Source organism: Bubalus kerabau, chromosome 3 (assembly GCF_029407905.1).
Source record: "Bubalus kerabau isolate K-KA32 ecotype Philippines breed swamp buffalo chromosome 3, PCC_UOA_SB_1v2, whole genome shotgun sequence".
NCBI classification, from domain to species: Eukaryota; Metazoa; Chordata; class Mammalia; order Artiodactyla; family Bovidae; genus Bubalus; species Bubalus kerabau.
The window spans coordinates 36,065,214-36,077,215 of NC_073626.1; the positions used below are offsets into that span (position 1 = coordinate 36,065,214).

The following is a 12,002-nucleotide window of genomic DNA, read 5'->3' on the forward strand; positions in this document are numbered from 1 at the left end:
GTTTTAAATGTTTTATTTAGAAACATTTGACCAGATGCTAAACTGTGGGCCCGGTGTGCTGCTGCCTGTATAAATGGGGTAGGGGTGGGGCTATGTACAAGCATTCTTGTATGAGCATAAAGTGTCTCTAGAATATACAAACCTGAGTGATTGTCTGGAGGGGTGCTGGCTGGCTGAAGTACCCTTTATAAAAAATTTGCTCTAACTTCATTTCATTGTCAAGCATTTATTTGAGATTATTTTCACTCTTTTGTATGCTCTTTTATACCTTTTGTATGTTTTTCATACCTTTTGAATTTTGAACCATGTGAATTTAGTATCTATTCAAAAATATATAAACTTAATGAAATAAGTAGCATATGGTTTTGCTGTTACCTCAATACATCTCCCTAGGGAAGTCATTTTTCCTCTCTTCCATTCAGTATATGATTTTTTTTTCCATTTTATGATATCTGTATTCACTTTTTTCAATTAATTTTTTAACTGGAGGATAAGGAAATGGTAACCCACTCCAGTATTCTTGCCTGGAAGATCCCGTGGACAGAGGAGCCTGGCGTTCCACAGTCCATGGGGTTGCAGAAGAGTAGGACATGACTGAGCAACTAAACAATTGCTTTACAATGTTGTGTTGGTTTCTGCTGTACAAAAATGTGAATCAGTCATAACTGTATATATGTGTGTATATACACACATACACATATATATAAATATATCCCCTCCCTCTAGAGCTTACCTCCCACCAATAGCCAAGACAAGGAAGCAACCTAGATGTCGATCGACAGGTGAATGGATGAAGAAGTTTTGGTACATATATATGGTGGAATATTACTAAGCCATAGGAGGGAACAAATGTGAATCAGTTGAACTGAGGTGGATGGACCTAGAGCCATTATACAGAGTATATGATTCTTGATTGCTTACTACTGTTGAGTCAGGTACTCTTCTAGGTCTCAAAGTTACAGACAGCCTTCAACTTGAGAGGGCATCAGACTGCACAGGAGGGCTCATTAAAACACGGACTGCCAGGACTTCCCTGGCAGCCCAGTGGCTGGTAATCTGTGCTCCCAGTGTCGGGGGTGGTGGGGCTCAGGTTTGACCCCTGGTCAGGGAACTGGGATCCTGCATGCTGCACGACACAGCCAAAAAGAAATGTTTTTTTAAAAAAAGCACAGACTGCTGGGCCACACCCCACCCCACCTGCCACATTCAGTGAGTCTGGGTGAGGCTCAAGAATCAGCATTTATACAAACTGGTGTATATATAATGGAGAAACGACAAGGTCCTACTGTAAAGCAGAGTAGGAACTATAATCTATAATCCCTGTGATAAACCAAAATGAAAAAGAATATGAAAAAAGAATGTATAACTGAGTCACTTTGATGTATAGTAGTAATTAGTGCAACATTGTAATTCAACTATATGTCAATAAAAAATAAATTTAAAGGAAAAGAAAAAGAATCAGCATTTACAAGTTCCCAAGTGATGCTGATGCTGCTGGCCTGGGAAAAAACACTTTGGGAGCCCCGCCTCTGACTTTCTAGTGTTTTCTGCTTTCTAGGATTCTTTATAAATAAACTACGTTCCCAGTTCTGAAATTATCCACAAATAACGGATACAGTAGCTCAGAACACCAAGTAATCCCTCTTGCGCAGCAGTCTGGGAACACAACAGAGCAGACAGGTCAACAGACATAAAATGATCTGGCTTCCCTTCCACCCACGGTGTATAATGGAGAGACACGGAGTCAGATCATGGTCAGAGTCTGGTGAGTTTCAGCAAGTTATTCTTCCTGGGGGAGGTGCCGTGGTGCAAGGCTTTCAAGGAAGGTTAAGTGGTGAGGTTTAAGCCAGGCAGGCCATTCTGATATCACCAGGACTAATGCCCACAGGATAACACTGCTGGACATAATTTTTTTTTTCTTTTCATTTATTTGGCTGTGCTGGGTCCCAGTTGCAGCACGCAGGATCCTTAATTGTGCATGCAGAATCTTTAGATGTGGCATGTGGGATCCAGTTCCCCAACCAGGGATCAAACCTGGGCCCCCTGCACTGGGAGCTTGGAGTCCCAGGGACCACCAGGGATGTCCCTGAACATCATTTTAAGACCCCCACAATTTATCCCTGACCATATAAATTTAGCCTGATCATCAGTGAGTTCCTCACAAGGACATGGAGCCTCAGCATGGACCACTGCACCTGATTCTCTGCCTTTGTGCATGTTCCCACAGGTGGAATACCCCTGCTGGTCCTCTCAGCTCTGTAAACCCTGTTTGTCCATCAGGACCAGGTAAAATATAATTGTTCTTTATGAGAATTTAATATTCACTCAGCCTACACTGAATATCTTTTCCTGTATATCAGTTCACCAGGACACTTGATCATTGTTCTCTTAATTTTTTTCCCATTTATTGATTCATTCATTCAATAATATTACCCCTCTGTCAAGAAATTCTTATCAGAGGGCCTACCATATACTGTGAATTATGGTAGATTTGGGGAATAGAATCATCAGTTCAGTTCAGTTCAGTCACTCAGTCGTGTCCGACTCTTTGCAACCCCATGAATCACAGCACGCCAGCCCTCCCTGTCCATCACCAACTCCCAGAGTTTACCCAAACTCATGTCCATCGATTCGGTGATGCCATCCAGCCATCTCATCTTCTGTCATCCCCTTCTCCTCCTCCCCCAATCCCTCTCAGCATCAGGGTCTTTTCCAGTGAGTCAACTCTTTGCATGAGGTGGCCAAAGTATTGAAGTTTCAGCTTCAGCATCAGTCCTTCCAAAGAAATCCCAGGGCTGATCTCCTTCAGAATGGACTGGTTGGATCTCCTTGCAGTCCAAGGGACTCTCAAGAGTCTTTTCCAACACCACAGTTCAAAAGCATCAATTCTTCAGCGCTCAGCCTTCTTCACAGTCCAACTCTCACATCCATACATGACCACAGGAAAAACCATAGCCTTGACTAGATGGACCTTTGTTGGCACTGTTTTTTAATATGCTATCTAGGTTGGTCATAATAGGCAAAAAAAAAAAAGACATGGTCCCTGCCCTGGTAAGAGAAAGATCCATGCATCAAATAATTACACTGGTGGAAATACAGTTACAGGCTGAGAAGAGTGGTCTGAAGGAAAGGGATATGGTTTTATGAGAACATAAAAGAAATGACCCTGATGTAGCCTTGGGAGTTGAGGTTAGGATAGACTTTCTAAGAAAGTATAGTTTGGGCTGAGAACTGAAGGATGCCCAGGACTTGGCTGAAGAGGTCTCAGAAGGGAAGGGGAAAGCTCTCCAAACTGGGGAGGGGCAGTATGTACAAAGGCCCTGTTGTAAGAGACAGCTTGGCAGATTCATGGAACCTGGTCAGTCTGGGAGACCAGAGTGACTGGGAATGTGGACAGGGAGGTGGTGGGGAGAACAAGGAGGAAAGGGTTATATCCTGAGGCTGGGAACAAACCATGGGGAACCCTGTCAGCCCCGTTATGATTTTTATTTTAAACTGAACAGTACTAAAGATGCCATGGAAAGGTTTTAAACAGTGGGATGATGTTACCACAGTACATTTCGGACAGATCTGCTGCTGCTGTGTGGAGAATGGACATGACTGGAAGCAGGGAGACCACCAATCAGAATGCTCTGGGGGTAGGGTGTAAGATAAACACAGTGCCCTGGACTAGGGTGCTGGTAGTGGAACCAGAGGAAGATGGATCGAGTTCAGAGTAAATTGATGGGTTGTGGTGGTTGGTTAAGGGGGAAGCAAGAGTCAAGGGTGAGACTTTGTTTTGGTTTATTTTCTTAAAATATTTATTTATTTAGGCTGTGCTGGGTCTTAGTTAGGCTTCACAGGTGGCACTAGTGGTAAAGAACCCACCTGCTAATGCTGGAGACATAAGAAACACAAGTTCAATCCCTGGGTCAGGAAGATGCCCTGGAAGAGGGCACGGCAAGCCACTCCAGTGTTCTTGCTTGGAAAATCCCATGGACAGAGGAGCCTGGCAGGCTAGAATCCAGAGGATCACACAGAGTCAAACACGACTGAAGCGACTTAGCACACAAACACTCGGGGGTCTTAGTTGCGGCCTGCAGGATCTTTTTTTTTTAGATGTGGGATCTAGTTCCCTGACCAGAGATCAAACCTGAGCCCCCTTCTCTGGGTGCGTGGAGTCTTAACCACTGGACCATCAGGGAAGTCCCAAGGGCTTTGGAGGAGTATCCATTTGTAGGGAGAAGATGTTGAGTTTGCTTTGAACTTGGAAATGGGAGTGTGGAGTAGGAGGCTGATCAGGAGGTCAGACCCTCTTAGGGGGTGGTCGCTGGGAGTCCTCAAGGCTTCATCTTCAGGGTCTGCTCCAGCCACGTTTACCCAGCCTTTTCCCACCCCACTGCTTTCCTTGTTCCACCCTTCATTCCACCAAACCAAATGCCTCACCCTGAATTTGTCCATCTCCGTCTCTTATTCAGAAAGGGACAGAGACCAACTTAGATTTGCTCCCAGTTGGAGGGAGGGTCTTCAAAAACTTCCTGCTTAAAATCCCCCATAAAAGGATATTGTAAAACCATTTACCCCCTCACACATTTTTAAGTTTACATCTACATTTTTTATTATATGTCTGCAGAAGATGCAATTTCCAGTACATTGTAAACATTGATATTTTTAAGTAAAACTATGACATCACTGTTTTAAATTTATCCAGTGGAATCTAAACACCATGGAATTTGATACCCACATCATCCATTTTAAAAATGCATGAACATGTTCTTCATTAATAGTCAGTGTTCCTTTTTCTCCTGAAATTTTATTTCTGTTTCACTTCCCCCGTGGAATTTTATGCTAATGGAATATGTTTTTGTCCCTAAAACTCTATCAGTTGTTCCTCTGTCCTAATTTTTTGTAACAATTTTATATGAAGTTAAAACTTTTAAAATTTCCTGAAATCATAAAGTTCTAAGTTCTAAAATTTTCTTCCTGTTTGAGTTATCATTATAATGATTATTAAAAGTGTGCAGTTAATCAAGATAGCATAAAGTATATTCTAATTTGGATAAATAATACACATAAAAACTAAAATTATATTGAAAATATACCTTAGATGGTGGTGCTGGAGACTTTTTAAAGTAATTTTTAATTGTTTTTCAAGTAAATACTCTTTTTTGTTTGCGGTGTTGGGGTTTTTTTTGTTTGAAGTATAATTAATTTACAATGTTGTGCCAATCTCTGCTGTACAGCACAGTGGCTCAGTTTTACACATTCTTTTAAAAATATTCTCTTCCGTCATGGTTTATCCCAGGAGACTGGATATAGTTCCCTGTGCTAAACAGTAGGACCTTGTTGTTTATCCATTCTCAATGTAATAGTTTACATCTGCCAGCCCCAAACTCCCAGTTCATCCCTCTCCCACCCTCCTCCCTTGGCAACCACAAGTCTGAGCTCTGTGTCTGTGAGTCTGTTTCTTTTTTGTAGTTAGGTTCATTTGTGCTATATTTTAGATTCCACTTATACGTGATATTATATTTGTTTTTCTCCTTCTGACTTACTTCACTCAGTATGACAATCTAGAGTTGCATCCATGTTGCTGCAAATGGCATTAGTTTGTTCTTTTCTATGGATGAGTAGTATTCCTTTATATTTGTGTGTGTGTGTGGTATGTGTGGGTGTGTGTACGTCTTCTTTATCCATTCACCTGTTGATGAACATTTAGGTTTTCTTCCATGCTTTGGCTAAGTTATTTTTTAAATGACGCACAACATATACGTATGTGGTGAAGTCCGAGTGTGCAACTCGGGTCATCACAGAGTAAGCGCCCGCCACCCGTGCAGTTGCCGCCCAGATCCAGGGTAGACTCTTGCTGGTGCTGGCTTGTTTCTTGTTTTTTGTTTTTGCTTATCTGTCCATGGAAGAATACTGTTTGTTGCATGAGATATGAGACACAGACCAGCATCTATTATATTTCCATTTTTCATTTATATAGATGTAAACACTGAAAACCCTCATTCATATAAACTAATAGATAAAAAATATGAGTTTTATTAAAGTGGTGTGTTCTTGATCTGCTTCTGAGTTATGTACCAAAAATCACATAGCGATCTATCACTGACAATTGTATTTTAATTCTCCTGGGCCTTCCTAATGAAAAACAAGAATTGGAAACCACCTAGCTTGCAAATAAGATTTACTACGTATTTATTAGAGTGTCTCACTTTCAGCGTTCTGAGTGTGGGCTCAGTAGTTGTGGCGCAGGGGCCCACTTGCTCTGTGGCATGTGGGATCTTCCTGGATCAGGGATCGAACTCATGTCCCCTGCACTGGCAGGCAGATTCTTAACCACTGGACCACCAGGGAAATCCCCTAGTTCATATTTCTAAGAGAGGGAACTTGATTGGCTCAGCCTATTTGTTTATCTACTTATTTATTGATTTATTGAGTCCAGGCACATCATAGACTCTGGCCAGGTGATCAGCACTGTGCACAGATGTTTCTTTGAGCAGGGATACCAAAGGATCAGGTAGCTGTGTACTGACGTGCACTGCTCTTCTTTGAAACTGTTCTTCTGCTAGAAATATACCCTCCAGCCTATGAGTTCCATATCTGTTATTTTTCCCTTTCTATACATGCGTCTCTTTCCTCCTTGTACTGTAGTTATTCATGTGACCAACTTCTTTTTCCACTGTAAGCTCCTCGAGATCTGACCCATGTCTTAATCATTCATTTAAGCATTGCGTCTTCCACTTAATAAATGTCTGTGTCTAATAAGTATTTGTTGACCAGATGAATTGATTTATGAGTGTCTTAAACTTCTTCATATCCTTTTAGGCCCTACAGTAGTGCTGGGCTTTCAATAGCAGGGTCCCAGAAGAACGGATGAATTAATCAGTGAGCAAAACAATGAATTAACGAATCGATGAACTAATGAGCCGTTGAGCAATGGCTTGAAAGTAAGAGAGTTCACATCTCACATGAGGGTCAAGATCTGCGGAATCAGTGTAAAGGTGTGGCGTGTATGAAACTGGCTATTTCTAATCCAGGCTCCCGTTTTGTGTTTATTTCTCTAATGAGTCGTGGTAGATACAGTTGCTCATTGCAAAACAGCCAAGTAAGTCTTTCCTGTCCTTTGCAACTTGTCTTGCAGGTGTGAGCAGCATCTCTTCACCACGGTGGCATTTGGTCCGTCCCTTAGCCCGGGTGAGGATGTAAAACCCCTCGCTCTGCACATGCGTGGTAGAGGCCAACAGGAACACCTGGCTGCAGCCACGGTCACGGACATGTCAGCCGTGGAGTAGTGTGGACGCTTTCTCTCTGCTTCTCAGGGTTTCAGTCCTTTAGGGTTTGTGTCATTGACCTTTTTGTATGGTTTTGTGGCTGGACGTTCACAACCAGGGCAGGCACCATGGGGGACCAGCAGCTATACAAGACCAATCATGTGGCCCACGGTGGTGAGAACCTTTTCTACCAACAGCCACCACTTGGCGTCCACGGCGGGCTGAACCACAGCTATGGGAATACAGTGCCCGGGGCTGGAATGGATGCCCCTCAGGCATCACCCATCTCCCCCCACTTCCCTCAAGACACTCGGGATGGTCTAGGCTTGGCTGTTGGCTCCAAAAACCTTGGCCAAGTGGATACCTCGAGGCAGGGAGGGTGGGGAGGCCACGCAGGGCCTGGAAACCATGTCCAGCTACGTGGAAACCTGACCAATTCGAACATGATGTGGGGGGCGCCGGCCCAGGCGGAGCCCACCGATGGCTACCAGTACACCTACTCGCAGGCCAGCGAGATCCGGACCCAGAAGCTCACCAGCGGTGTCCTGCACAAGCTAGACTCTTTCACCCAGGTGTTTGCCAACCAAAACCTGCGAATTCAGGTCAACAATATGGCCCAGGTGCTGCACACCCAGTCAGCGGTGATGGACGGAGCGCCTGACAGCGCCCTCCGCCAGTTGCTGTCCCAGAAGCCCATGGAGGCCCCAGCAGCGGCTCTCCCGTCCCGCTACCAGCAGGCGTCCCAGCAGCCTCACCCTGGTTTCACTGGTGGGCTATCCAAACCGGCTCTCCAGGTCGGGCAGCACCCAAGCCAAGGGCACCTGTATTACGACTACCAGCAGCCGCTGGCCCAAATGCCGGTGCAGGGAGGACAGTCGCTGCAGGCCCCCCAGATGCTATCCCAGCACATGCAGCAGCTGCAGCCGCATCAGTATTACCCGCCGCAGCAACAGACACACGCCGGGCAACAGCGGGTGTCCATGCAAGAAATGCAGCCGCCGCCACAACAGCAGATTCGCCCGCCACAGCCCCAGCCGCAGCCGCAGCCGCGGCAGGGTTCAATGCAGATACCTCAGTATTACCAGTCCCCACCCATGATACAGCCTTTGCCAGAGCCGCAGCAGCCCCAGATGCACCTGCAGCCCTCTTCTTATCACAGGGACCCCCATCAATACACCCCAGAGCAGGCGCATGCAGTCCAGCTGATTCAGCTGGGCTCCATGCCCCAGTACTACTACCAGGAGCCCCAGCAGCCCTACGGCCACCCCGTGTACCAGCAGAGCCACCTGCCTCAGCACCAGCAGCCTGAGGACAGTCAGCCCAAGACTTACCCAGGCGACAGGCAGGCCCAGGCCATGCTGAGCTCCCACGGGGACCTGGGGCCTCCAGACACAGGAATGGGAGACGCGGCCAGCTCCGACCTGCACCGGGCCAGCAGTGCCCTCCCGCACCGGCCGCTCCTGTCCCCTGGCAGCATCCACCTCAACAACATGGGGTCTCAGCACCAGCAGCTGTCTCCCAGTGCCGTGTGGCCCCAGGTATCCTCAGAGTGGACGTTAATCCCGGGATCTCAGGGTGCGCGTGTGCCAACCAGAGCTGAGTCCAGTGCAGTGGCTAGTCCTGTCCTCCAAACCCCTCCGATACTTCCGTTCTTTTCTTTATTCCACAAACGTTAATCAGACACTGTGGAATATGAAATCAACTGTGACTCAGTCTTTTGCCCGTAGATCTTATAATCTCACTAAAGAGGCGGCCAAAATATATATCAGGTCCCAAATGATGCATGTCATGGTCAAGGCCTCATCAGGTGCCCAGGGACCACACAGTGGGGTGGTCTTGTCCCCCTTAGGTCTGTATCCTTAGGGGACTTCCTATGAAATTGTTCCCTTCTGGGGAGGGAGACCACATTGTGACAGCATTTCTCAAAGTCTATTGCTTAGAATCGAAGTTCCATAGAATGTTTAGTGCACATTGCTCGGGGGAGGGGCGTGGGTTCTTGGGAGAAATCAATATGAGGGGATACCTCATGTAGTTGCAGAGGCGAAAAACCTTAGCTGCCCACAGGATCCAGGCAGGTAAAGTCAATAAGCAGAATGGCCTGGTATGGATTGTGTGGACTGGAGGGCCAATGCCCCAACTCATGATATCCATAGTCAGGTTTTTAAAAACAGTCCAGCCAAGCAGACCATGTCTGCAGATCAGAGTCAGCCTGCGGGTGACAGGTATTAACTCTTAATTGTTTCCCAAATATATTTGATCATAAAATTGCCTACTGTGTGCTGGGCACCGTTCGTGTTTTGGCGTGTTCCAAGTGCTACACTCAAGTGACAACAGATTCAAGGGAGGAGGGTACCTTGAATAAGACCAGGGTAGATGAAGAGAGGGCTCCGATGAAGGCTGAAGACCAGAGATGAACTCCCTTTGACCTTGTTTTGTGTAGGACTCAGGCCAATAGTAACTGAGAGTCTTTGTGAATACAAGAATAAGATGACATGGCCCAGGGTAAAAAGAATTCCAGCAGGGGAATTCTTGTGTGAGGCTGTATCATCCAGCTCTCCATTCTGTGTCTCTCTTGGGAATGGAGTCTGTCCATGCACAGATGGGTGGACGGGGAGGACAGGAAAGGAGGCGAGGGACTGAGTCCCAGTGGGCTTGTGGCTGGCGGGGCATCCTCAGGGGTGTGGCCCCAAGCCCAGGAGCATCGAGGGAAAGAAGACAGGAAGTTTCAGGTGCAGAAGGGCAAGGGTATGAGTAGCTATGAGCCCGGTCACCATGAGGCAGAGAGAGGGAAAAATCCTAGAAGGGCAGGCCCTGGTGTTCCCACTGCTCAAGGACCCCTCCTGTCAGAAACATGTTTTTTTTTTCCTTCTTTCTTCTGGTGTCCTGCATTGCTCAAAATTAGATGCACCTACCTGATGGCCGAGCCCAGCCAGTGTCTCCTGAGTCAAGGTAGGATGGATGCGTGGAGGCTTGTTGGCATGTGGGGGGACTGGAAGGTTTTCCTGGATTGTTTCATGATTCATTTCCAAATTCAAAGTCAGTTCCTCAAAGAAATTTATAAGAACAATAATAGCAGCTGTTGTGGTTAAGCCACTTACTATTACTCCATATCATGTCTAATAAAAGTAACTCAGTGAGGGTGGGTGTGATTACCATGTGCCTAGCATGTAGTAAGCACTCAACCACTGTTAACTGTTATTATCATTATGATTTTACAAAGGAGAAAGCTGAGTCTCAGAGAGCTTAAGTTTGCACATCGAGAAAGTAGGGGTGCTGGCATAGACTCCAAAGCCCATGTTCTGCCCTCTTATCCATTCGGTGAGTGTTTATTGAGTACCTACTGTGTGCCAGACATAGAACTAAGCTTTGAGTGAAATAGTACAGTCTTGCTTTCTCCCCTCGTGGGTCTGGTAAATCATTAAAGACTTAGCCAGAACCTGACAAACTTAAGACGTGTAATCTGAAGACTTAATCAGAGGACTGAGACTCATATCTCTAAGGGAAGGCTTCTAGAAGAGGAGGACCCAGGCACCCTGCTTCTAGAAGGGTAGTAAGCCAGAGGTGGGGAAAAAAGACAGCATGTGAAGGCCTGGAATGAAGAAAGATGTTTGGTTCATCTTTTGCATGATCTTAAGCATACCCTTTCTTACTTTTGAGCCTCCGTTTTCCATCTGCAAATTGGGCTCAGTTCTCCAAAGGGAATTGGTGAGGGGCCATGGCCGTGGGAGCTCTGGGTGAATGAAGCGGGTTCATCGTGGGGTATGTGGCCTTGTGATGAGTCATTGTTTCCCTTCGTTGATGTGCGTGTCCTCTCCACTTGGCCCTACCCTTGAGCAGCGGCCAACCCAAAGGAGTGTTTGGGGAGCAGTTTGATGCCAAGAACAAGCTGACATGCTCCATCTGCCTGAAGGAGTTCAAGAGCCTGCCTGCCCTGAATGGCCACATGCGGTCCCATGGGGGGATGAGGGCCTCCCCCAGCCTCAAACAGGTGAGCAGGAATCCACCCCCTGTCCTTCCCAGGCCATGTGCTGCTTGCTTTGCTTTGCTGCCGTCAGATGGAGTAATATGAGCCCCACCCGGGGGACCTGGAGAGGCGTAGTCTTTCCCTAACAGAAGTGCTCAAGCTTTGACGCTGGGAGCCAGCCAGGTCACACAGTCCCCACTTCCACTGGCACCATGAACAAAAATCCAGAACTGAGGTGGTAGAAATCCTTTTAGGGGATCCCAGCCTCTCTGCATCCTGGAGAAGACAGCAAAGAAAACATGGAGATGCAATATTGTTTTTAACTTCTGCTGCATGAAGCACTCAAGACCAGGGTCCCTTAGGCCTTCCAGATCAGTAGTCAGTGGCCAGGGAGAGCTAGTGTGACCACCAGGCTCCCAGCCAGCATTTTCTATTCACTGGGGCACCAGTGTTAGACTCTAGCATCTAGAGACCTTTAAATGCCCTCGGGATTATCCAGGCAGGATATGCTTGTGGTCAACTATCCATGCAGTTTTAGAGTTAGGTTAAAATTCAAAAGAATTTTCTTGATTCTTTGAATATTGTGCATCTTAATTTAAGTCTATGAGATTAACTTGCTGTTCACCAAAAACTTTGATGTGATCCAGGTCACTCCGTCTCTTGACGATGCCAGTTAAAAGATCTTTGTCTTCCATTTGACAGATGAGTCAACTGCAGCCCAAAGAATTAAAAGGTCCCACATGAGAGCTTATGTGGGGTTTTTCCTTCTTTTTTTTTTTTTTTTG

At 46.2% G+C, this 12,002-nt stretch overlaps 1 protein-coding gene across 1 annotated transcript in view; it reads left to right on the forward strand.

Annotated features, from left to right (window-relative positions):
* Positions 1–12,002, forward strand: part of TRERF1 (transcriptional regulating factor 1) — a 209,787-nt gene that overhangs the window by 160,003 nt on the left and 37,782 nt on the right. The window contains exons 5-7 of the mRNA XM_055571403.1: positions 7,124–8,791; positions 10,156–10,202; positions 11,091–11,241. Coding sequence (XP_055427378.1) covers positions 7,382–8,791; positions 10,156–10,202; positions 11,091–11,241 — 1,608 coding nt within the window. The 5' untranslated portion in view covers positions 7,124–7,381. The remainder of the gene's footprint in view (positions 1–7,123; positions 8,792–10,155; positions 10,203–11,090; positions 11,242–12,002) is intronic.